Source organism: Leptodactylus fuscus, chromosome 5 (assembly GCF_031893055.1).
Source record: "Leptodactylus fuscus isolate aLepFus1 chromosome 5, aLepFus1.hap2, whole genome shotgun sequence".
Taxonomy (NCBI): Eukaryota; Metazoa; Chordata; class Amphibia; order Anura; family Leptodactylidae; genus Leptodactylus; species Leptodactylus fuscus.
This window is the reverse complement of record NC_134269.1, coordinates 208,252,767-208,278,602: the sequence shown is the minus strand read 5'-3', so window position 1 is coordinate 208,278,602 and position 25,836 is coordinate 208,252,767. Positions and strand designations below refer to the sequence as shown.

General features: G+C 48.3%; 3 protein-coding genes across 3 annotated transcripts; 2 read left to right on the top strand and 1 right to left on the bottom strand.

Moving 5' to 3' along the window:
* The first annotated feature begins 6,293 nt into the window (after nucleotides 1–6,293).
* Nucleotides 6,294–10,818, top strand: YARS2 (tyrosyl-tRNA synthetase 2). Its single transcript, XM_075275148.1, has 5 exons — nucleotides 6,294–7,037; nucleotides 8,995–9,162; nucleotides 9,896–10,051; nucleotides 10,149–10,319; nucleotides 10,534–10,818. Exons 1-5 carry the CDS (start codon nucleotides 6,298–6,300, stop codon nucleotides 10,691–10,693), a joined length of 1,395 nt encoding a protein of 464 aa, XP_075131249.1. The 5' UTR covers nucleotides 6,294–6,297; the 3' UTR covers nucleotides 10,694–10,818.
* Nucleotides 10,803–15,361, bottom strand: CDPF1 (cysteine rich DPF motif domain containing 1). The gene is made up of 4 exons (XM_075275168.1): nucleotides 15,207–15,361; nucleotides 13,840–13,952; nucleotides 12,635–12,746; nucleotides 10,803–11,177 (listed from the first exon to the last, which is right to left on the bottom strand). The coding sequence occupies exons 1-4, from the start codon at nucleotides 15,336–15,338 to the stop codon at nucleotides 11,061–11,063; spliced, it is 474 nt and encodes a 157-aa protein (XP_075131269.1). The 5' UTR covers nucleotides 15,339–15,361; the 3' UTR covers nucleotides 10,803–11,060.
* TTC38 (tetratricopeptide repeat domain 38) lies at nucleotides 15,257–25,664 on the top strand. Its single transcript, XM_075275147.1, has 14 exons — nucleotides 15,257–15,366; nucleotides 16,565–16,642; nucleotides 17,886–17,967; nucleotides 19,063–19,234; nucleotides 19,751–19,924; nucleotides 20,228–20,303; nucleotides 20,890–21,009; nucleotides 21,651–21,710; nucleotides 22,089–22,127; nucleotides 22,442–22,523; nucleotides 23,117–23,282; nucleotides 23,439–23,598; nucleotides 24,599–24,672; nucleotides 25,273–25,664. Exons 1-14 carry the CDS (start codon nucleotides 15,337–15,339, stop codon nucleotides 25,364–25,366), a joined length of 1,407 nt encoding a protein of 468 aa, XP_075131248.1. The 5' UTR covers nucleotides 15,257–15,336; the 3' UTR covers nucleotides 25,367–25,664.
* The last annotated feature ends 172 nt before the right edge of the window (nucleotides 25,665–25,836 follow it).

Sequence of the window (25,836 nt, the reverse complement as noted above, 5' to 3'; positions counted from 1 at the left end):
AATATGCGCGCACATAAATATGCGCGCACATAACTACCATATATAACTACCATAAATATGCGCGCACATAAATATGCGTGCACATAACTACCATAAATATGCGCGCACATAAATATGCGCGCACATAAATATGCGCGCACATAAATATGCGCGCACATAAATATGCGCGCACATAACTACCATATACATAACGCACATAAATATGCGCGCACATAACTACCATATACATAACGCACATAAATATGCGCGCACATAAATATGCGCGCACAGAAATATGCGCGCACAGAAATATGCGCGCACAGAAATATGCGCGCACATAAATATGCGCGCACATAAATATGCGCGCACATAAATATGCGCGCACATAAATATGCGCGCACATAAATATGCGCGCACATAAATATGCGCGCACATAAATATGCGCGCACATAAATATGCGCGCACATAAATATGCGCGCACATAACTACCATATATATAACTACCATAAATATGCGCGCACATAAATATACGCGCACATAACTACCATATACATAACGCACATAAATATGCGTGCACATAAATATGCGTGCACATAACTACCATAAATATGCGCGCACATAAATATGCGCGCACATAAATACGCGCGCACATAAATACGCGCGCACATAAATACGCGCGCACATAAATATGCGCGCACATAAATATGCGCGCACATAAATATGCGCGCACATAAATATGCGCGCACATAAATATGCGCGCACATAACTACCATATATATAACTACCATAAATATGCGCGCACATAAATATGCGCGCACATAAATATGCGCGCACATAAATATGCGCGCACATAAATATGCGCGCACATAAATATGCGCGCACATAACTACCATATATAACTACCATAAATATGCGCGCACATAAATATGCGTGCACATAACTACCATATATAACTACCATAAATATGCGCGCACATAAATATGCGCGCACATAACTACCATATACATAACGCACATAAATATGCGCGCACATAACTACCATATACATAACGCACATAAATATGCGCGCACATAAATATGCGCGCACATAAATATGCGCGCACATAAATATGCGCGCACATAAATATGCGCGCACATAAATATGCGCGCACATAAATATGCGCGCACATAAATATGCGCGCACATAAATATGCGCGCACATAAATATGCGCGCACATAAATATGCGCGCACATAAATATGCGCGCACATAAATATGCGCGCACATAAATATGCGCGCACATAACTACCATATATATAACTACCATAAATATGCGCGCACATAAATATACGGGCACATAACTACCATATACATAACGCACATAAATATGCGTGCACATAACTACCATAAATATGCGCGCACATAAATATGCGCGCACATAAATATGCGCGCACATAAATATGCGCGCACATAAATATGCGCGCACATAAATATGCGCGCACATAAATATGCGCGCACATAAATATGCGCGCACATAAATATGCGCGCACATAAATATGCGCGCACATAAATATGCGCGCACATAAATATGCGCGCACATAACTACCATATATATAACTACCATAAATATGCGCGCACATAAATATGCGCGCACATAAATATGCGCGCACATAAATATGCGCGCACATAAATATGCGCGCACATAAATATGCGCGCACATAAATATGCGCGCACATAAATATGCGCGCACATAAATATGCGCGCACATAAATATGCGCGCACATAAATATGCGCGCACATAAATACCATATATATAACTACCATAAATATGCGCGCACATAAATATGCGCGCACATAAATATGCGCGCACATAAATATGCGCGCACATAAATATGCGCGCACATAAATACCTACAAATAACTACCATAAATATGCGAGCACATAAATATGCGCGCACATAACTACCATATATATAACTACCATAAATATGCGCGCACATAAATATGCGCGCACATAAATATGCGCGCACATAAATATGCGCGCACATAAATATGCGCGCACATAAATATGCGCGCACATAACTACCATATATAACTACCATAAATATGCGTGCACATAACTACCATATAACTACTATAAATATGCGCGCACATAAATATGCGCGCACATAACTACCATATATATAACTACCATAAATATGCGCGCACATAAATATGCGCGCACATAAATATGCGCGCACATAAATATGCGCGCACATAAATATGCGCGCACATAAATATGCGCGCACATAAATGCGCGCACATAAATATGCGCGCACATAAATATGCGCGCACATAAATATGCGCGCACATAAATATGCGCGCACATAAATATGCGCGCACATAACTACCATATATAACTAGCATAAATATGCGCGCACATAACTACCATATAACTACTATAAATATGCGCGCACATAAATATGCGCGCACATAAATATGCGCGCACATAAATATGCGCGCACATAAATATGCGCGCACATAACTACCATATATATAACTACCATAAATATGTGCGCACATAAATATGCGCGCATATAATTACCATACATATGCACGCACATAAATATGCGCGCACATAACTACCATATATAACTACCATAATTATGCGCGCACATAACTACCATATACATAACGCACATAAATATGCGCGCACATAACTACCATAAATATGCGCGCACATAACTACCATAAATATCTGCGCACATAACTACCATAAATATCCGCAAACATAAAAATGCGCGCACATAACTACCATAAATATGCGCGCACACAAATATGCGCGCACATAACTACCATAAATATGCGCGTACAGATCTACCATAATTATCCGCGCACATAAATATGCACGCACATAACTACCATAAACATGCGCGCACATAAACATGCACGCACATAACTACCATAAATATGCGCGCACATAAATACGCGCGCACATAAATACGCGCGCACATAAATACGCGCGCACATAAATACGCGCGCACATAAATACGCGCGCACATAAATACGCGCGCACATAAATATGCGCGCACATAAATATGCGCGCACATAACTACCATAAATATGCCCACACATAACTACCATAAATATGCGCGCACATAAATATGCGCGCACATAACTACCATAAATATGCCCACACATAACTACCATAAATATGCCCACACATAACTACCATAAATATGCGCGCACATAAATATGCGCGCACATAACTACCATAAATATGCGCGCACACAAATATGCGCGCACATAACTACCATAAATATGCGCGCACATAAATATGCGCGCACATAACTACCATAAATATGCCCACACATAACTACCATAAATATGCGCGCACACAAATATGCGCGCACATAAATATGCGCGCACATAAATATGCGCGCACATAAATATGCGCGCACATAAATATGCGCGCACATAAATATGCGCGCACATAACTACCATATATAACTACCATAAATATGCACGCACATAACTACCATAAATATCCACGCACATAAATATGCGCGCACATAACTACCATAAATATGCTTGCACATAAATATGCGCGCACATAAATATTCGCGCACATAAATATGCGCGCATATAACTACCATAAATATGCGCGCACATAAATATGCGCGCACATAACTACCATATATAACTACCATAAATATGCGCGCACATAACTACCATATATAACTACCATAATTATGCGCGCACATAACTACCATATACATAACGCACATAAATATGCGCGCACATAACTACCATATACATAACGCACATAAATATGCGCGCACATAACTACCATAAATATGCGCGCACATAACTACCATAAATATCTGCGCACATAACTACCATAAATATCTGCGCACATAACTACCATAAATATCCGCAAACATAAATATGCGCGCACATAACTACCATAAATATGCGCGCACACAAATATGCGCGCACATAACTACCATAAATATGCGCGTACAGATCTACCATAATTATCCGCGCACATAAATATGCACGCACATAACTACCATAAACATGCGCACACATAAACATGCGCGCACATAAACATGCGCGCACATAAACATGCGCGCACATAACTACCATAAATATGCGTGCACATAAATATGCGCGCACATAACCATAAATATGCGCACACATAACTACCATAAATATGCGCGCACACAAATATGCGTGCACATAAATATGCGCGCACATAACTACCATAAATATCCACGCACATAAATATGCGCGCACATAACTACCATAAATATGCACGCACACAAATATGCGCGCACACAAATATGCGCGCTCATAACTACCATAAATATCCGCGCACATAAATATGCACGCACATAACTACCATAAATATGCGCGCACATAACTACCATAAATATGCGCGCACATAAATATGCGCACACATAACTACCATAAATATGCGCGCACATAAATGTGCGCGCACATAACTACCATAAATATGCGCGCACATAACTACCATAATATAACTACCATAATTATGCGCGCACACAAATATGCGCGCACACGAATATCATAACTATGCGCGCACATAACTACCATAAATGCGTGCATATTTATGTGCGCGCATATTTATGGTAGTTATATTTATGGTAGTTATGTGCGCGCATATTTATGTGCACACACATAAATATGGCGGATACGGCCTCAAAATCCTGTCCAAAAAAACCCGTGTGAACTTACCCTAAATTCACCAAGCATCAACCATACCTTGGCATCCCCTAAAGGAACACAGGCACCCCCCCACATCTCTCCCCCACAGTACACCATGCACCCCACATCTCTCCCCCACAGTTCACCATGCACCCCACATCTCTCCCTCACAGTACACCATGCACCCCACATCTCTCCCCCACAGTTCACCATGCACCCCACATCTCTCCCCCACAGTTCACCATGCACCCCACATCTCTCCCCCACAGTTCACCATGCACCCCACATCTCTCCCCCACAGTACACCATGCCCCCCACATCTCTCCCTCACAGTTCACCATGCACCCCACCGTACTCCATGCACCCCACATCTCTCCCCCACAGTATTGCACCATGCACCCCACATCTCTCCCCCACAGTACACCATGCACCCCACATCTCTCCCCCACAGTACACCATGCACCCCACATCTCTCCCCCACAGTACACCATGCACCCCACATCTCTCCCCCACAGTACACCATGCACCCCACATCTCTCCCCCACAGTACACCATGCACCCCACATCTCTCCCCCACATCTCTCCCCCACAGTACACCATGCACCCCACATCTCTCCCCCACAGTACACCATGCACCCCACATCTCTCCCCCACAGTACACCATGCACCCCACATCTCTCCCCCACAGTACACCATGCACCCCACATCTCTCCCCCACAGTACACCATGCACCCCACATCTCTCCCCCACAGTACACCATGCACCCCACATCTCTCCCCCACATCTCTCCCCCACAGTACACCATGCACCCCACATCTCTCCCCCACAGTACACCATGCACCCCACATCTCTCCCCCACATCTCTCCCCCACAGTACACCATGCACCCCACATCTCTCCCCCACATCTCTCCCCCACAGTACTGCACCATGCACCCCACATCTCTCCCCCACATCTCTCCCCCACAGTACTGCACCATGCACCCCACATCTCTCCCCCACAGTATTGCACCATGCACCCCACATCTCTCCCCCACAGTACTGCACCATGCACCCCACATCTCTCCCCCACAGTATTGCACCATGCACCCCACATCTCTCCCCCACAGTACACCATGCACCCCACATCTCTCCCCCACAGTACACCATGCACCCCACATCTCTCCCCCACAGTACACCATGCACCCCACATCTCTCCCCCACAGTACACCATGCACCCCACATCTCTCCCCCACAGTACTGCACCATGCACCCCACATCTCTCCCCCACAGTACTGCACCATGCACCCCACATCTCTCCCCCACATCTTACATCTCTCTCCCTCTACACTACTCCCTGCAGTCCACCTGCTGTACCTTCCCCCTCACTACACCCTGCACCTCGCAGGTCTCCATGTTGCTCCACTACACAGGATAAAGTAGTAGGTCCTGCTTGCAATTAAAGACACGCCTATCCGGTCATGTGACCTTGTACCGACGTGATATCCTAATGGCAGACTCTCCCAGGCACATAACTGGTCACATGACCTTCTGACGTCACACGGCCCTCCCCCTCCTATACTTCAGTGTATGTTATTTAATATTTGGCCGCTTATGAATCACGTGACTCCCGGCAGCCCCCGCGCTCTCACATCATGGCGGCGCCCATTCTACACGTTCTCCGGTCAGTCTCCCGGCTGTGCCGCCCTCACACCCGCTCTCTGTCCGGCTCCTCAGACCCGCTCGTGTCCGGTACCCGGCGGGGCCTCTTTAAGGATGTCTTCCCGTCAGAGAGCGCCCGGCTGCGGCTCCCAGAGCTCCTGTCCTCCGGCCCCCAGACCGTGTACTGCGGCTTTGACCCCACGGCGGACTCTCTTCATGTGGGGAATCTCCTGGCCGTGCTCGGCCTCCTCCACTTCCACCGGGCCGGCCACCATGTCATCGCTGTGGTCGGTGGGGCCACCGCTCAGATCGGGGATCCTAGTGGGCGTCACCAGGAGAGGGCGCCACTGAGGCCGGAGCAGGTAGAGGAGAATGTGCGGGGTCTCCGGGACTCCCTGCACCGAATCTTCAGTAACTACGAGGAGGTGATGCCCGGGGGGCAGCCTGGAGGGCGGGTGACGGTGCTGGATAACGCCACCTGGTACCGGCAGCGCGGGGCGGTGGAGTTCCTGGCATCGGTGGGCAGACACTTCCGGATGGGCACCCTCCTAAGCAGGCACAGCGTACAGAGCCGCCTCAGCTCCCCGGAGGGCATGAGCCTCACCGAATTCACCTACCAGGTCTTCCAGGCCTACGACTTCTACTACCTGCACCAGAAACATGGCTGCAAGATCCAGCTGGGGGGCACCGACCAACTGGGCAACCTCATGTCCGGCCACGACTTCATCCAGAGGTGGGTGGGCACGTGCCAGTATATGGGGAGTGGGCTAGGACACTAGTGCTGGGTGCCAAGGGTCAGGCACCGGGAACCCTAAAGATCAGCTGTGAACCCATTACAGTCAGTGGTTACCCCATAATAATACACAGCTACACGAGGTCCTGGGCGAACCCCCAAACCCTTGTAGGCATCCATACTGATATGAATGGGGGTATCCCAGCAAGAGCAAGTCATCCCCTATAGGGATCGGTGGTAGTCTGATCACTGGGAGCCCCCTGGACGGTGCTGATCGGACAGGGCACAACACTCCATTCATTTCAATGGGACTGCCAGACACAGCCAAGTGCTTGGTTCTCATTGAAATGAATGGAGCAGCCGCGCCCCATCTGACCCGCACCCTAGTCCTCATCAAATAAAGAATACCCCTCACCTCTTCTAACAGATTTAGTAAATACTTGTATCCCCCCCACTAAATAATTCTGGATAATCTTTGTATTTATGTTGTCCCTCTGTTATTCTTCCGGGAAATGTATAATGTAATGGACAGCTCGGTATTACCGTTCCTCTAATCGTATCGATTGAGTTATACGTTTCCAGGAGGAATAACAGACTAACACAATGCGCTAGAATATAGAAAACCTCGCCGTGTAAAGCGTCTTGTGGGTTTTATTGCAGCGTGTTTGGCCATTAGGTTATAAGGTGGGCTAGTTGCCCAAGAATCAGTTGCAGAAACCAGACCATTTAAAGGGATTCTACCATTTAAACTACTTTTTTTTTTTTTTCTAATTACCACGCTGGAATAGCCTTAAGAAAGGCTATTCGTCTCCTACCTTTAGATGTGGTCGCCGCCGCGCCGTTCCGTAGAAATACCAGTTTTAACCGGTATGCAAATGAACTCTCTGCGGCAATGAGGGCGGGCCCCAGCGCTGAAAGGCCAATGAGCGCATCCTCATTGCTGCCCAGAGCTCTTTCCTGCGCCGCCTCCTTCCTCTGCAGCAACTCCGCCTCTTCTGGCTTCTCTTGCTCTTGTAGTTCTATACAGGAGCATAGAGAGGCCACCCCAAAATGGCCACCGGCCAGCTCCTGTATTGAACTGCAAGAGCAGCTACCCAAAAATGGCCGCCAGCCATTTTGGGGTGGCCTATCTATGCTCCTGTATAGAACTACAAGAGCAAGAGAAGCCAGAAGAGGCGGAGTTGCTGCAGAGGAAGGAGGCGGCGCAGGAAAGAGCTCTGGGCAGCAATGGGGACGCGCTCATCGGTGTTTCAGCGCTGGGGCCCGCCCTCATTGCTGCGGAGAGCTCATTTGCATACCCGTTAAAACCGGTATTTCTACGGAACAGCGCGGCGGAGACCACGTCTAAAGGTAGGAGACAAATAGCCTTTCTTAAGGCTATTCCGACGTGTTCATTAGAAAAAAAGGGTAGTTTAATGGTAGAATCCCTTTAAAGAGGGTCTGTCACGTCTTCGTAGAAGTGCGATATTATATAACACTAGGAAGCCAAATTCGGCACACTGTCTGCTTTCCCTGTGCCCTTGTGCTGGAGATATGGATGCCGTTAGTTTCGACACTGACATCAGCCTAGCGTCATTCAGCACACTGTCTCCTTATAACAGTGTATAATACCGCACATCTATGAGGACATGAAAGCTCCTCTTTAGGCTGAGGCCCCACATTGCAGAAACGCAGCTTTTTTCGTTGCAGATTTTGCTGCAGTTTTTTGAGCCCGGAGTGGATTGAGCAGAAGGGAGATACGTACTTTATATCCATCTCCTTTTGTAGACATTCTCGGCTTTGGCTCAAAAAAACGCAAAAAAAGCTGCGTTTCCGCCACGTGGGGCCTGATCCTAAAGTTGTTCCTTTGTCCCACGGCGGACCCGTCCTCACTAGCCAGGCTGAGCATGTTGTACGTCTGATGAAGACTCTCAGATACGGTAGTTGACCTCTGCTTTATATCATGTCTTGTGCGCAGGACCACAGGAGAAGACGTCTTCGGGATTCTGCTGCCCCTAATTACAAGCACCACCGGGGATAAGCTGGGCAAGTCGGCCGGCAATGCCGTGTGGCTGAACAGAGAGCGGACGTCGCCCTTTGAATTTTACCAATATTTCGTACGGCAGCAAGACGGCAATGTGGAGAGGTAACGTGTGCACGGGGCAGCGGGTGTCTTGTGCCCTCATCCAGGAGAACTTGTCTGTGCTCTGATATTTACATCGTCACATCAGAGCCTCGGTTTTGCTCAGCCAGAAGGGGGAGCCGGCGTGCAGTTGTGTGGTATTTAATGAACAACATTCGCATTCCACTCCGACCCCCTTGGATGGACACTCACTTCCTCAGGGGTGCTGTTTGGGTCACACCTTGGGTTCCCTGGTTGCTCCCCTTCCTCTCCCATGTACTATAGGGACTGGCAGACTAGGTCAGTGTGATGGTAAAGCAGCCGCCATAATCCAGGTAACCTATAGCTGTCAGGGAGGAGGCGGAGCAACACCTCAAAAATTTGCGTTGCATAACCACACGGGGAGTAAGTGTTTAATCACTCCCTGGAGAACCCCTTTAACTTGTCATTGGGGTAGTTGTATACCAGTTATTATACATTGTATGGAAGTCACAATGTCCCGGAACAGCTGATCAGCAGGGGTCTGACACTCGCAGATGTAATAGTGCTGCCCTATGCTAAGGATGCTGTTCGTTTCGGCAGCAGTATATCCCTTCACAGTCAGAGGGGCGGGGTCATCACTGGGCAGTAAGGAACGCCCCCCTGACAGTATGTGCAGTACAGCGCCGACGCTGAGCATTAAGTCCCGTCCCTCTGACTGTAAAGGGATTTATATTGGTGCCGAAACTAACAGCGTGACTATTTTTTTTCTTTTTAGGTTTCTAAAACTTTTCACTTTCCTCCCCCTCACGGAGATTGGGCACATCATGGAACAACACGCCAAGGAACCGGGGAAACGACTACCCCAGAAGAGACTGGCAGCAGAGGTGACCAAGCTGGTCCATGGCAAAGAGGGCCTGGAGTCGGCCAAGAGGTGAGGAGCCCCCCGCTACCTGCTGCAATCTGTGGCTCTCCGACTCCCAGTATAGCCTGAGAACTCCTAGACTGTCATGTCTGTCTTCCTCCACTAGGTGCACTCAGGCTCTGTATCATGGCAGCATTGACGCCCTGGGGTCCATGTCTGACCAAGAGCTGCAGGAACTCTTCCAGGGAGCCCCTTTTGCTGAACTGTTGCTGGAACCCGGCATGAGGGTGCTCGACGCTTGTCTTAAGGTGTCCGCCATCCCAGAAGGTCCTCGTGGGTAGGTATTTCGATTTTTGCTTGTCAAATAGAAGACAAGATGATGCCCTCTAGTGGCGGTGCTTAGTAAAACAAGGAGGGAATTTTGCTTTTGGGATCCTGGGCATGGAGTAGGGGGGCTGAGCATCACATCAAGCAGACGTGGGGTAGCCAAATGCCCCCGAGGCCTCTGTGCTGCTCAGGCCCCACTTTTGAGGAACAATTTTGTCTTTCAGTTTTGACATGTTAAGCAGCGGAGGGGTCAGCTTCAACCACGTGAGAGTCACAAACCCGGACGAGGTCCTTGTCGTCGGCCAACACATCCTCCAAAACGGCCTGTCCCTTATCAAGGTCGGGAAGAAGAACTTCTACATTGTGAAGTGGCTGCAGCTGTGACGCGGCCCCCCGACCCCCTGAGGGTCCTTACTCTCACTACGTGAGAACCTGTGCGCTGTATATACAGGACTGTGGCGTGCGAAGGATTTTTAATAAATAACTGTATCAGTTGTACATTACACCATGTCTGCTGTCTACATAACACAATACCCACCGGTGCGTCTCTAGGAATACAGTTCTTTGCAGCTTAAAGGGGTCCTCTGGCTTTATGTATCATCAGACTAGCCAGCAGGGCCTTAGAGGGCATGACACTCTTTTACAATCCTGGTGTCATGCCCCGCCCCTTCATATCTCATATCTGGACTGTTCCTTTAAGTGACGGTACGTGCCGAGCTGTCCATAAGGGCGACCTTCATCAGTCAGGTGATCATTTCGCCTGGGCCTTCCGCTTGTCTAAGTCCTGCTGTATCTCCTGAGGAAAAGCGTCCTTGTTCTTGGTGACGCAGGGGAGACAGAATCTCTTGGAGTAGAAGAGGCTGCACTCCTGAGGAAGGACAGAAGAAACTGTGAGGCTACGGAAGGTTCAATCGGGTTCCTTCACGTGGCCATATTGCCCAATTTGTACACCCATAAATTTCTTGGCGAGAAAATAAACGCAGAATATTCTTACTACTTGGAGATCGTTCATTGGAAACCATCAACAAGTAGTTACTGACATCTGTTGTTTGGAAACCATCCTCTGTCGGTAATTGATGGACGTGTTTCTCTTATTACATATGTGGTAAATAGCGCCAAGTTATACAGTATATGGCTGTGACATGGAGCAAAACAAGACAGCCATGAGAGGGCGCCACGTGTTTGATGTAAAAAATTATCTTGTATTACTTGCTAAGGGTTCTCATTGATGGTGAACCTTTTAGAGACCGAGTGCCCAAACTGCAACCCAAAACCCACTAATTTATCACAAAGTGCCAACGCGGCAATTTAACCTTAATAATGTGCGGACAATTACAGACCAGCAAAATATGGTCATACGAATGGGGCTTTCTGCTGCACTGTGACCCCCACACAGTATAATCTGCTCCATAGTGACCCACACACAGTACAATTTGCTCCACTTTGGCCCCCACACAGTATAATCTGCTGCACAGTGGTCCCCACACAGTACAATCAGCTCCACGGTGGCCCCCACACAGTACAATCTGCTGCACTGTGGTCCCCACACAGTATAATCTGCTGCACAGTGGTCCCCACACAGTATAATCTGCTGCACGGTGGTCCCCACACAGTATAATCTGCTCCATAGTGACCCACACACAGTACAATTTGCTCCACTTTGGCCCCCACACAGTATAATCTGCTGCACAGTGGTCCCCACACAGTACAATCAGCTCCACGGTGGCCCCTACACAGTACAATCTGCTGCACGGTGGTCCCCACACAGTACAATCTGCTGCACGGTGGTCCCCACACAGTACAATCTGCTGCACGGTGGTCCCCACACAGTATAATCTGCTGCACGGTGGTCCCCACACAGTATAATCTGCTGCACAGTGCGTCCACACAGTACAATCTGCTCCACAGTGGCCTCCACACAGTACAATCAGCTCCACAGTGGCCTCCACACAGTACAATCTGCTCCACAGTGGTCCCCACACAGTACAATCAGCTCCACAGTGGTCCCCACACAGTACAATCAGCTCCACAGTGGTCCACACACAGTACAATTTGCGCCACGGTGGCCCTCACACTTTTGGGCACCCATCCATAATCTGTTCCATGGATGAGTGCTCTGAGGTTCTCCATCACGGTCATAGGGTGTCCCACAGCTGAGACCCCCATCAATCTACTGTAATCCATAAGGGAACCTGGTAGCAAGTGTACAATATCCCTACAGCACTCCCACAGGAGAGAGGGAGTATTACACCATTTCTAACCACAAATTGCAGCCTATATAAAAACAAGACATATATTTAATTAACCTTAATTATAATTATTTACCGTGCCAACACAGACCACCTTCTTACACAAGCTGCAGGGAGAGCCCAAAATCAGGAACTTCTCTTTGTCAGGAACGAAGGGATCCCTCATGATGTAGCATTCTTCCAAGAGGCTGTAACGTAACATGACATCAGTGATTACCTCATTATAAGAGATGAGCGAGTACTGTTGGGATCAGCCAATCCGAACAGCATGCTGGCATAGAAATGAATGGATGTAGCCGGCACGCGGGGGGTTAAGCGGCCGGCCGACGTCAAAGCGGAAGTACCAGGTGCTTCCATTCATTTCTATGGTGCGTGCTGTTCGGATCGGCTGATCCGAACAGTACTCGCTCATCTCTACTCATTATACATGGACCACAGTTCTTTTAAAGGAATTGGAAAGGTCACAACACCGCCAATCACAGGGTATCCCACTGCTGAGACCTCCTGCAGTCAGCTGGGTGTGGGGGAGCTCGGCTACAAGTGTTCAGTATTCCTGCAGCACTCCCACAGGACAAAAGAAGTACTACACCTTTCAAATTTAATGAGTTTATCATTTCATATCCCAACGACATGTCTTCCTATTCTGATTGGTGGAGGGTTCTGAACTTTGCGATGCCCCTAAACCTAAGAATGGAAAATCTTTTCCTTGCAAAGGGAGGTCCCGACTGTGGAGGTTCCAGTAACTTGATGCGTTCGCTTAAATGAGGCCGTCCCTCGCACAAAGGGTGAATGGGATACTTCAACATACTAGTGCTGTGGCACCTTCTTTCATAATAGATGGGGGGGCCCTGAGGTTGAACTCCCCCACAAAGTCATGGCATATCCTAGTGATACTTTATAAGACAGGTGTACCCCTTTAAATCAATGGCGGCTCCTACAGAGCAAGAGACCAACTTTGTCACTAATGATTGAGGGACCTAAACAGTGACCATATAAAGGGCAAAATTGTAATGGGTCGTCATATTTTGTAGTATTCACTTATTTTTTTAGGTTAGTAGTGCAAATCAAATCTGGAAACCATCAGCAAGTTGTTGATGAATCTTTCATTTATTATATGTCTCCACCTATAACGGTGTCCATGAACCGCAAGACACAAGCCATGCGCCCTATATTTTCACAGCATCTAAATCAGAGATCAGCGGCAGCTAGCCTGCTTGCTGATGGTTTTCAGGCAACAACAACATAAAGGCTGACAAAACTTGATTTTCCACTTTTACTTACATAATGGATTGCGTATTTGGCGGCTTTTGGCCAAAGTAAGTATACGGGACCGATAACTTGCAGAGCTGACATTCAAATATTCCTTTAGGACTTTGGGTTTCATCGAGGTCCATCTGTAAATGAACAGGAAATACGGGGAGGGTCAGTATAAGGAAGTGCGTCATATGGCGTGTATATAGTGTATGTAGTGCCAGGTCACTATATATATGTAGACGCTATGGGTATATGTGGGGCATGATATACCACAGAGTCATGTAGTGGATGGATAGGGCACCACGTACGCCTAGGCCTCACCCAGCCAGGAACGGAGAGTTTAGGGTCCAGGAGTCAAACTGAAGAGAGCCCCCCAAGAAAGCAGGGGGTCCTAGATGAACAGCCCTTGCCAATGTTAAGCTGGGGTCCCGTGTGCCGTAAACGCAGCGGATTGGCGAATCCCATTCACAAATTGTAAAAAAAAATACACGCAACGTATATGCTGCGATATCCAAAACTGCGGCAGACTGTCAATTACACCTACGTCCGGCCGCTTAACCCCCTGGGCGCTGGCCGCTCCCATTCATTCCTATGGGTGCGTGGTATTCGAAACTGCCATTTTGAATAGTATTCACTCTTCTCTAATAACCAATAACACTTTGGGGACCCCCGAGCTCAAAAATGTCCGAACTAATAAAATATAAATGGCGTAGAAGAGAAAAAAAAAAATCAAAATAGCCAGGCGTTTCCGTAGGTAGAATTGACTTGCTACAATTTTCAAAACTGGCGCAGTTTGCCACGGAATAAAACGCAGCATTTTACAGTCACTGCAAGTTGGATGGGATTCTAGCAAATCCCATCCCCACCTTGCTGAAAAATATGCGGTTTTGGAAATCGCTGCATGTTACTTATACCTATGGTAACGCCGGCGGTTTCCCTATAAGTATAATGGAAGCCGAAAATCCGTAGAGGAAACCTCTGCAAACTTCGCTGCAGGAAAAAATAAAATGTGTTGCCGCTGCGCTACGTGGGGCCTTAGACTAAACCGCCCCCCAAAAAAATGTGCATAATAATAATAATAAGAGCGTGCTCCAGAATCTCAAATCCTAAACCCGGTCATGTGTGCGGCAGAGAGAGTACAAAGGACGAGCAGATGTAGCAGAGCTGAATTTGTCCTCTAGCACAAATCCTGTGACTTCGGGGTTTGCTATCAATGCTTTTACCTGCTGCTGACAATACTGCCATACGTTATCAGAGGGAGGCAACAAATTCAGCTCTGCTACATCTATGCATGCGAAATAAGCAAAGCACACAGCTCAGGGACGTTACACGGCTACATAGGGTATATAGGGTATATACAGCTTGGCTTCCTCTTTAAGCTGCACATGGCCTACCCCGCTCCTGAGCCTTCCTGGATCCTGGTCTCCTCCTACTGGAGGGGAGGGCTTTAGTGCAGCAGAGTCTTGTGCAGCCTCCAGTGCGGGGTCACTACCAGCTGTCTGCAAGTGCACTGTATAGAGCAGCATGGCACCTGTGTGTCTAAAGGACTGTAAGGTGAGTCCGTACCCGCCTGGCACCTCTGTGCCCCCCTACCTATAGGCTGTACTCTTTAAGGGCAAATAACTGCCCCCTCCCAATACCTGTGTTGCTTCTATTGTATACTAAGACTATTCTACGGGATAGTATTTGCCCCCCTGCACCATGGTCATTATATACGACGCACCTTGTACATTCTATACAATGACCATGTTGTAGGGAGGCAAATACTTCTGTTGTCCTCGCAGGAACTTCAACTGTTTTTCTTTTTTTTTTGATGACACCGAAGCATCTGGGCCAAGAAATGCAGCGACTTGTGCCAAAAATCTCCAGCCCTTGAAATATAATCTGTAATGTCTTGTGTAACCCGCTCGAACTTCAGCGTATGACCGCAAGGTACCCCTATAGGACCCGCTTACTCTCATAGGGTCCAGGGAGCTCAGATATGGCGGGGGGGCTTCTTATGGACAACCACGGACTCAGATTATGGCCGAGCGTAGCCCGATATGTATAATGCAAATCTTATATCAAATTGGAAGAGACTTGGGGTGCACAAGGCCAAAAAAGTTGCACCTTAGAAATGGCCAAAACAGCTACCTAAATTGGCATATTTTGGAGATACAATGGTCCATCTTCTGCGCCCCTTTTGAAGACTGGGTGGAGCAGGGAGCGAATCACGGCGAATAACTCATGTCGGATATCTGCGCCGCTCCCTGACTGGTGCAGATTTGATAGTGTTTGGACCCTCCGTGGTCCGTGTGTTTTAAGGGAGAACCCCTTTAAGAGATCCTCTGAGGGAATAAGACATTGGAAACGCCAGTCTTAGTAAATTCCCCCGCTGTTCCTGTGCCGTATAGAGGAAGGAGCCCCCTTTATGACCTGGAATGGAGTTTTACCCTGTAGGGGGCGTCTCCCATTATGGCGGATTAGGAGAAGGTTCACACCTGAGCTGGAATCTCAGTCAAAAATTGCTGAATGAAACGTGAATGGAGGAGAAAATATTAGAATATAAGGGAGGGGGGAAATGGGATTTGGCGCCTGCCGCCATCTTACTATAGAGCTCCAGGGTCTCCGCTGCATTATTTTTTGCATGATCAGGTGTCCTCTGCAAGACTGGGCTCTGGTGACACACTCCCTTTAACTATATTTTCCCTTTAAGACTTCCTTATAACGTGACTTCTAGTGTCTTGTATATAACGTGTTTATGACTTTGCAGGCCTGGCGCGATGCGGGGATGACTCTTTCCACTACTAGCAATGAGGCCTGTAAACTCTTTGACGCCACCCTTCATCAGGTGAGACGCCATCCTGGCCGGAACGGGTGACCTCTGACCCTTCATTGTGATCAAAAAGTGCCGAGTAACCTGCGACTACTGCCCCTGCACCCATTGTAACAACCCCCCTGCTGTAACGTGAGGCCGTACCTTAACCCCGACTCTCTCACAACATTTGGTAGGTCCCCCAATCTCCTAAAAGAGTTTGGAAATATCTCTTAGTAAGCTGGCCTCCATGATGGGCTCGGCCCAGATCCGCATTTAGGGCGATGTGGCCTATAAAATGGGGTGTTTTTTGCCTCCCCAAAAATTGACACGTTCCCGTTTTTAGGTTTACACTGCCTACCAGACACAGTGATGGGTTGCTAGTCAGTGACTCCATAATAACCAGTCTGCCTCCGATTTAAAGGGGGTTTCCAGGCTTAAAGGGGTTGTACAGGATTTCGTAAACATGGCTGCTTTCTTCTTCATCCGTTGGTCACATGGCAATACCACAGCTCTGTCCCATTAAAATGAATGGGACTGAACTGTTGCACGGCCATGTAACCCTGAGCTATGATGTCACTTCCTCAGAAGAAGAAAGCAGCCATGTTTTTGAAGTCCTGCACAGCCCCTTTTAATCATGAACGACCTATCCTTAGGCTAGTTCATCAATTGAAGATCAGCGGGGAACTTGGGCGCTTCGTTCGGACTCTTCTTAACCACGTTGCAATCACAATTCAGCCCCAAACACTTGAATGGGACTGAGCTGTGAACCGGTCATGATCGTGATGTCGCATGGCCTGCGAAACTGAAGCGGCGCTGCAAACGGATGATCGGCAGGGTGTTAGATCCTCACTGGTGGTCCTACAGATAGGTCATTGATTATAAAACCTGGAAAATCCCTTTAAGGCCCCTTTAATGGTCTCATTTTGCTGGTAGATTATATGTTCTCGTTTTGGAGGCGTTGCCCCGGTCGGCTGACGGCGAAAAATCCTCTCTGCGTAGAGTTCTGAGGCAGCCATTACCTGCCATCCCAGAGCCCTATAGGGGACATGACCTTCATATAAGCTCTCCATACTCTGCCAATTAAAGGGGCAGCACACCCGACACGGCGAGCGTGGCCGAGTGTGCATGTGTTTAGAAGACATTTTGAATATAAGATGTCCGATCCTTGTTTACCCCGACATCTGCTATGAGGGAGGGTCCATAGACCCCCGTACGCTTCACATGGCTGCCTGGATGCTACGGGTAACGGCCATATTTTATGTTTTTCTATGTATAGTATGTGACGTGGACCAATGACCAGACAATGGGAGGAATTGAAGGATGCCTGGACAAAATGAAAGGGGCCGATCCAAATTTCGGTACGTGCAGACGTAACATCCAATGTTGTCATCTAATGAAACAGTCAGGAAAGTAAAAGGTTAAATAAGGTTTTGTGTTTTTAGTCTCTGTTCACACCCGAAGCTTCAGGGCTAGTTCACACGTAAATTACATTGACCACTATTGTAATGAGGCGGATTTTGAGGCAAAATGTTAAATAAACCCTCTGCTTGTTTCCAGTCACCAGACAGAAGGACGTAATGGCCGCTTAAAGGGGCTCCCTGGGACTGTGATATTTAGTCGTGCGGCCTCTTCACTGCTCACCAAGCACAGCACCTTACGTTACATAGTGGCTGTATTCGGTATTGCAGCTCAGCCCCATCCCTTTGAAAGGAAGTGAGTTGCAGCCTGGTCATGTGACCACGAGTGCCGATCACGGGGTCCGGGGTGTTCCTTTACCGATCTAGTATTGATGGCGTGTCCTAAGTGGAAAACCCCTTTAAAGGGATTCTACCATTAAAGCAACTTTTTTCTAATTACCACGTCAGAATAGCATTAAGAAAGGCTATTCGTCTCCTACCTTTAGATGTGGTCTCCGTCGCGCTGTTCCTTAGAAATACTGGTACTTACTGGTATGCTAATGAGGTCTCAGCAGCAATGAGGGCGTCCTTCTTCTTCATCTGCCTCCTCCCCTTGTCTATCGTCTTCTTTCTTCGTCATGTCTGACGTATGCTCCTCACGTCTTCGCCGAACAGAGTGTACTGCGCATGCTCAGTAAGGTCCGTACAGCCCTTCAACGTGCAAGTGAACTCATCCAGGTGTCGGAGGGCTGTACGGACCTTACTGAGCATGCGCAGTACACTCTGTTCGGCGAAGATGAGAGGAGTGTACTGCGCATGCGCGCAATTGCAGCCTTGGAAATATGGCCGCCGACTGCGGGGGCGGGGCATCTCTCCAAAAACGGCAGTCTTGGTAAATTTCTCCCACTTGTACACAACAGATTGGCCCTGTTACCCGTGACATAGGCGAAGTGGAGGATTCCTGCTTTTCAGGAATCTGGGAAAGCTGGGTAGTCCTCGTGTAGTGTTGTATTTCGGTGATTTCGCATGACTTCTTTCTCTCTTCTTCCCCGTTAGTCATGGGTCATGTGATCTCTAACGGTCTGGAGCTGATCGGCACCGGTCGTTCACCTTTCATCGATAAGGAATTGGAGAAGAACTTAAGAGTAATGTCAGATTTGGCCAAGACTCAGCCCCTGACCGACAGGGAGAAGCTGCACGTGGCCGCGCTGGAGACATTTGCCAAAGGGTATCGCAGACTTATCATTTATTGTCTCAGTCTTTATGGGGCGGGTGATTTGTAAAATGTAGGTGCAATCTATTTTGCATCGTCTTATACTCCATTCACATCCAAAGCTGCGTTCAAGCTTCTTTTTAGCTTTGCTGTATCTCCTGCTGAGTGTCTGTGCAGAGCATATTCTGTTCTATGGAGCGTCCACAGCAGATACTGCCAGGCTGGCGTCACTTGTCATGGATAACTAGTATAAATGGCCTTGGTCCCTCCTTATGTTCCTCCTGGAAATACCCGAATAAAGGGACAATCTGACACTTAGTACTGACTGGACAATGGCGGACTGTTTAACTGCACACCCCACTTACAAAGGGAACTTTAGGCCAGTTTCTTCATGAATTTCCAGGAGGAACAACAGAGGGACATGTATAAAAATCCGCTCCAGACTTGATATTTCATGTAAAATGTAACCTATATGTCAGGAGAGTTGTCAGATCTTTCTTAAAGGGCACTTACCTTCTATTTCATCTGCAGAAACATGCCCAAGGCTGCCGTCATGTGGGACCAGATCTTACAGGACCACCCCTTAGACCTCCTCGCTATCAAACTCGCCCATGACTCCTATTTCTACCTTGGACAACAAACGCAGATGAGAGACTCCATCTCCCGTATTCTTCCATATTGGACGGAGAGTACTCCTTTAAGTAGGTATGTCAGCACCACGCATACGGTACTTACCTTGTGCAGCTTGCTACTCACCGTCCTATGCGTCCATTCACATGGTCCTAGAATAAACTATAAAGTTTTTTCCTTCCTCCAGTCGCCACTAGAGGGAACTCTCTGTATACGAAATTATAATATATGTGAAATATAAAGATATATACAGCACGCGCCCCCTAGTGGAGAACTATCCAGGAGACCTGATCCCTCTGACATGGATTGTGAATTTCCAGATTATCACGCAGTTTCAGATGCCAGATTGAAGGAAATTTCCTGTTTTCTCTCCCCCAGTTATGTAAAAGGCATGTACTCCTTTGGGCTGCTTGAAACAAACTTCTATGACCAGGCCCTGAAGGTGGCCAGTGAGGTAATGTTACCTTAAAGTATATCTATATCCTGCAATTTTTTTTTCTGACCACTAAGCCTAATAATAGACTGACACTTGTCAATTCTGTAGGGTTTTGATAATGTCACAGCTTATCTCCACCCCCTCCCTGCACAGAACACGTCTAGAAAACTCTCCCATAGACCTCAATGAATCGGCTCCAGACTATTACTGTCTAGGGCCATGAGTGTGCCGTAAAGCAGGTCACTAAATGCTGTTAACACGGCAGAGGAGAAGCTCAGACAAGATGGCCGCCGTGTAATCATGAACAGAAAATAGAATTAAAAAATCTACAATCAGAAAATTAGAAATCTACATTGCGCTGCTCCTCTGTTATTCCTCCGGGAAAAGTAGGACAACTGGATATAACCAAATATAAATGGCCCAATCAGTGCTGACATTGCTGTGTGTTGGGACACACCCCCTTCTGAGAGCCAATGATAGCACTCAGTTTTCAATGTAATCTTACATTTCCAGGAGGAGTTACAGAGGAACGTTCTAAGGACAGATGCTCCACACTGGACCTATAGGCATATACGGTATATATAACATGTCTGTCCTTGTCCAGGCCCTGTCTGCAGACCCTAAGGACGCCTGGTCGGTGCACACCATCGCTCATGTGTACGAGATGAAGGCAGACATAGAGGACGGCCTGTCCTTCATGAAACAAACCGAGAACAACTGGAAGGTAAAATCGTCTACAACGCTACGCGAGCATCTCTGCGAAAGTTATCGGACCCTCCGAGGGGCAAACACTGTGTCAGTCTGCAGCTCCTAAAGCAGTCGTGTAGAAATCTTTCAGAGAACACAGGGTTAATTTCTTCTTCAGCCCTTCTATTTTTTTGTCTGAAGGGGCAGTGCTGTATTAGAGGGTGGAGCTTCACTAGAGGGCGGAGCTTAACTTGCCTAGATGGGGCAGAGCTTCACGAGAGGGTGGGGCTTCACTAGAGGGTGGGGCTTAGCATGTCTAGATGGGGCAGAGCTTCACTAGAGGGTGGGGCTTAGCATGTCTAGATGGGGCAGAGCTTTACTAGAGGGTGGAGCATAGCTTGCCTAGATGGGTCAGAGCTTCAATAGAGGGCGGAGCTTAGCATGCTTAGATGGGACAGAGCTTCAGGAGAGGATGGAACTTAGTATGTATAGATGGGGCAGGGCTTCATTAGAGGGTGGAGCTTCATTAGAGGGTGGAGCTTAGCATGCCTAGACTCTTGCTACAGACAGGACATTGGAGGAGGGCTGCTGCTGCTCCCAGTTGCCTTACAGTCAGAGTTTAGTCTCATCTCCAGTATTTAGAACATCTTGTAAGACTTGCCTTGTATTTTCTTGCAGGAAGGTGACATGCTCGCCTGTCATGTCTACTGGCACTGGGCCTTGTATTTCATCGAGAAGGTTGGACAATTCTAACTTTATTGGCTGGTATATTATTGGGGCAGTTATGGGGGCATCTTAAAGGGGGTTTCAAGGTAACTTGTTGGGGCCTGGGGGTGGGCTCAAATATCCCCCCCCCCCTAGTCCTCCATTCTGGCTGACCCTCACTGCAGCCCATCACTGGCCTATGTGGTCACATGTTGGACCGGAGGACCTGGGGTGGGCGCGTATTGCTTCGCTTATATCTGGCGTTACAGATTTTTGGCCTTTGACCTGTAGCGTCCATAGCGGAGCAGCCTGACATGGCTGACAACAGGGAACAAAAGTTGTAACTACAGCGCTGTGTGCCTAGTGGTCAATGTATATCGTGATGTAATGCAATATCTGCTCTGCCTCTAGGGGGAGTATGAAGCCGCCCTGAGCCTGTACGATAAATATGTAAGTACCTTCAAATCATTTAAAGGGGTTTTCCATCTAAGGCTCCCATTTTTAGGCAGCCCACCCACCAGTGATCTGGGTACTATAACCCCCAATATCTACAACACTAGGGGGCGACCACGTACTTGTCCCCCAAGTCCTTCCAGGGGTGTAAAAGAAAAGCCAGGGGGGCATGTTGTGAAGGGCTGGGGGGAGCTCTTACAAGTCACTCGGCCTTGGCTGGGGTATTTAGATACAGGGCTGGGGTAATAAACTATATGATTGCCCCAGGTAACACCTCCGCCTCCTCCACTAATCTGTCTCCTCGCCCGCAGATCGCGCCCATATGTTTCAGAAGCGGAAGCATGCTGGATATCGTAGACAACTCGTCTCTGCTGCATCGGCTTCAGATGGAAGGTGCGCGGTTGTTCACGATTAGATAAACATGGTTACCTTCAGTCGGAAACAGCGCCACACCTGTCCATGGGTTGTGTCTGGTATTGCAGCTCAAACCCATTGAAGTGAATATGCTGAGTTGTAATACCACGTACAACCAGTGGGCGGCTGTGGCGCTGTTTTTGAAAGAAATACATTACATAAGCATTGGTTAAAGGGGATGTCCAGGATTCTAAAAACATGTTACCATGAAGCATCAGATTTGTAAGGAACACCGACAGGATTAGTGAGGGCCCACCAATCCTAAGAACGAGGGCACCTGATCTTTGTATTCACCTACATAGGAGATCTTGAACTAAGATAACATGGCGTTCTTCTGAAAACAGCGCCACACCAGTCTGCAGGTTGTGTTTGGTATTGTAGCTCAGCCTCAGTCACTTTCTATAAGACTAAACTGCAATACCAGATACAACCCATAGACAGGTGTGGCGCTGTTTGTGAACTAAAGCAGCCATGTTCTTGTAATCGAGGACATTCCCTTTAATGGAGAGTCGTGGGGGTCAGTGTTGACAGATAAGATGGACAGCTCCCGCCCTCATGTGCTCTTTTTTTAGGAGTGGATGTCGGAAACCGGTGGGATAAGTTTGTCCAGGTTACCAAGAAACACACCGACGACCACGTCCTGATCTTCAACGACCTTCACTTCTTAATGTCCTCCTTGGGCGCCAAAGATCAGGAGATGACAACTCGGCTCCTCCAGCCTCTGCAGGAACTCTCCAAGTAAGGTCGTCAGACAGTGACTTCTGATTTATGTCTGTCTGGTCAGGTCCCATCTATTGTGTCCATGTCTAGTCAAGAGGACACCCCCCCCCCCCCCCATGGACCACCCAGCTTCTTCTCTGGATGATAGACTTCTTGTCTATGTTCTATCTTCAGATCTCCAGGTGAGAACTACCAGCACGCTCTGATCAGAGATCTCGGCCTCCCGCTCTGCCAGGCCCTTGTGGAGTTCAGCAGTGGGAACTATGACCGTGTGGTGGAGCTCATGTACCCCATCCGCTACAAGCTTGTGGACATAGGAGGCAGCAATGCCCAGGTAACCGATGCGCTGGATAAGGGATGATTCTTGTTACTTGTAGCCACCACTAGAGGGCTGAACTGAGGGGGACCATTACGTGGCGTGTGTGTTTGGGGGCACTGAGGGGGAACCGTGACGTGGTGTGTTGTGGCACAGAGGGGGACCGTGATTTGGCAGGGGGGGGGGGGGGGTCATGACGGACGGACACTGAGGGGGACCGTGATGTGGTATGTGTGTGGGGGGGTGGGGACCGAGACATGGCCGGTGTGGGGTCACCGAGGGGGACTGTGTCATGTCGTGTGTGTGTGTGGCACCGAGGGGGACCATGACGTAGCGTGTGTGTGAGGGGGGGGGGGGGGCACCGAGGGGGACCATGACGTAGCGTGTGTGTGTGGGGGCACCGAGGGGGACCGTGGTGTGGCATGTGGAGGGGGGGGGGGGGGGACCGTGATGTGGCGTGTGGAGGGGGGGGGACCGAGACGTGGCGTGTGTGGGGGAACCGAGGGGGACCATAACGTAGTGTGTGTGTGTGGGGGGGGCACCGTGATGTGGCATGTGTGTGGGGGCACCGAGGGGGATCGTGTCGTGTGTGTGGAAGGGGGGGGGGGGTGGTGGCACTGAGGGTACCATGATGTGGCGGGGGGGGGGGTTTGGGGGCACCGTGATGTGGCATGTGTGTGTGTGTGGGGGCACCGTGACGTGTGGGGAGGGACAGTAAAGTAGTGTGTGTGTGGGGGCACCATGACGTGTGTGTGGGGAGGGGTGACCTAGGGGGTCAGTGGTGTGTGTGGGGGGGCACCAAGGGGGTATTATCTGGTGTACGACATTAGGATAGAATATTAATATAAGGGAAGCATTAATGTGGGGAACCCTCCGGGCACAGGCTGAAAACATTTTCATGCTTTGTGTACCCCACGCAAAGAACCAGTTCTTAAAAATGTGACCCCACCCCTGAGTAAGCTCCTCCCGCTGATTGACCTTCTTGTGTGACCTTTCTCCGATCTGTTCTGTTTTCCAGAGAGATATTTTCAACCAAGTCCTCATTCGGGCGGCCATTAGCAGTAACACCAAGTCCCATCACAACCTAGCCAGGTACGAGGAGCTCACAATCTGTTCCTTCATGTGTGATGCCCTATTGTAGCCGAACCAGAGGGGGTAACTGTCCCCAATATCCCCCCCCCCCCCCCCTCACAGGCGTTCTCTGGCGGCTTCCGATTTTGTGAGTGACAGGACCACAGGGAGGGAGGATTAGTGGGTTATGGGGCACCCAATAATTGATAAGGGGTTGTCCAGGTTTAGAAAAACATGGCTTCCTTTCAAAAAAGATTTAAAAAAATAGCGCCACACTTGTCTACAGGTTGGGTGTGGTATTGCAGCTCAGTGCCATTAAAGTCAATATAAATGAGCTACAAATTCAGACAAAATCTGAAGGCAGCCATGTTTTAATTCTAGAAGTCCCCATTATTTAAAGGGCTCATACAGGACTAGGATATCGAGCTCCATTTGACTCTCATCATGTTCATGTGACTATGCAGCAGCTCAGTCCCACTCGAATGAGGCTGAGCTGTAATACAAAGCACAACCACTACACAATGTATGGCGCTGTTCTTGGTAAGTAGTAAAGTGGCCCCAGCAGAGTCCAAGACAATCCCTTTAAGACTCATCATGAATTTTTTTTTTCTCTTTTTACAGAAGTCTTTTAATCGAAAGAGATGTCTTGAGACCCAACTCGCCAATGACGGAGAGGCTGATGAGGAAGGCGAGCGCTGTTCATACCCTCATATAGACCTTACGGGTCCGAAACTCTATCATCAGCCACAACCAATTGCCAATACTGACCAAAATCAGCCCCGTCTCTGGGAATCGATCACTCACTGCCTTACTGACGGCCTAAAACTACTTACCCGTCCCCTCCCCCCATACAGATCAGAGTGGTAGGTAATCAGGGAGAGTACTGCAAAGCCACCTGGGAAAATTATGCAAAAATCCTCTCCAGCGCCACCTAGTGGTGTAACCTTTTCGCCTATGACAATTCTGGCTTTCAGGAGACTGGACCTCAATGTGAATTTCAGCTTTTGTAGATACTTCGATGAATTTTCTCAAATTGTACAGAAGTTCTAATTATTAAATTGATTTTGCAAAAAAAATGTTTTGTTTTTTTGTTTATTCTCCTTCTACCAAAAACAGCGCCACCCTTGTCCACAGGTTGTTTATGGTATTACAGCTCAGCCTTATTCGCTGTAATAGGGCTGAGCT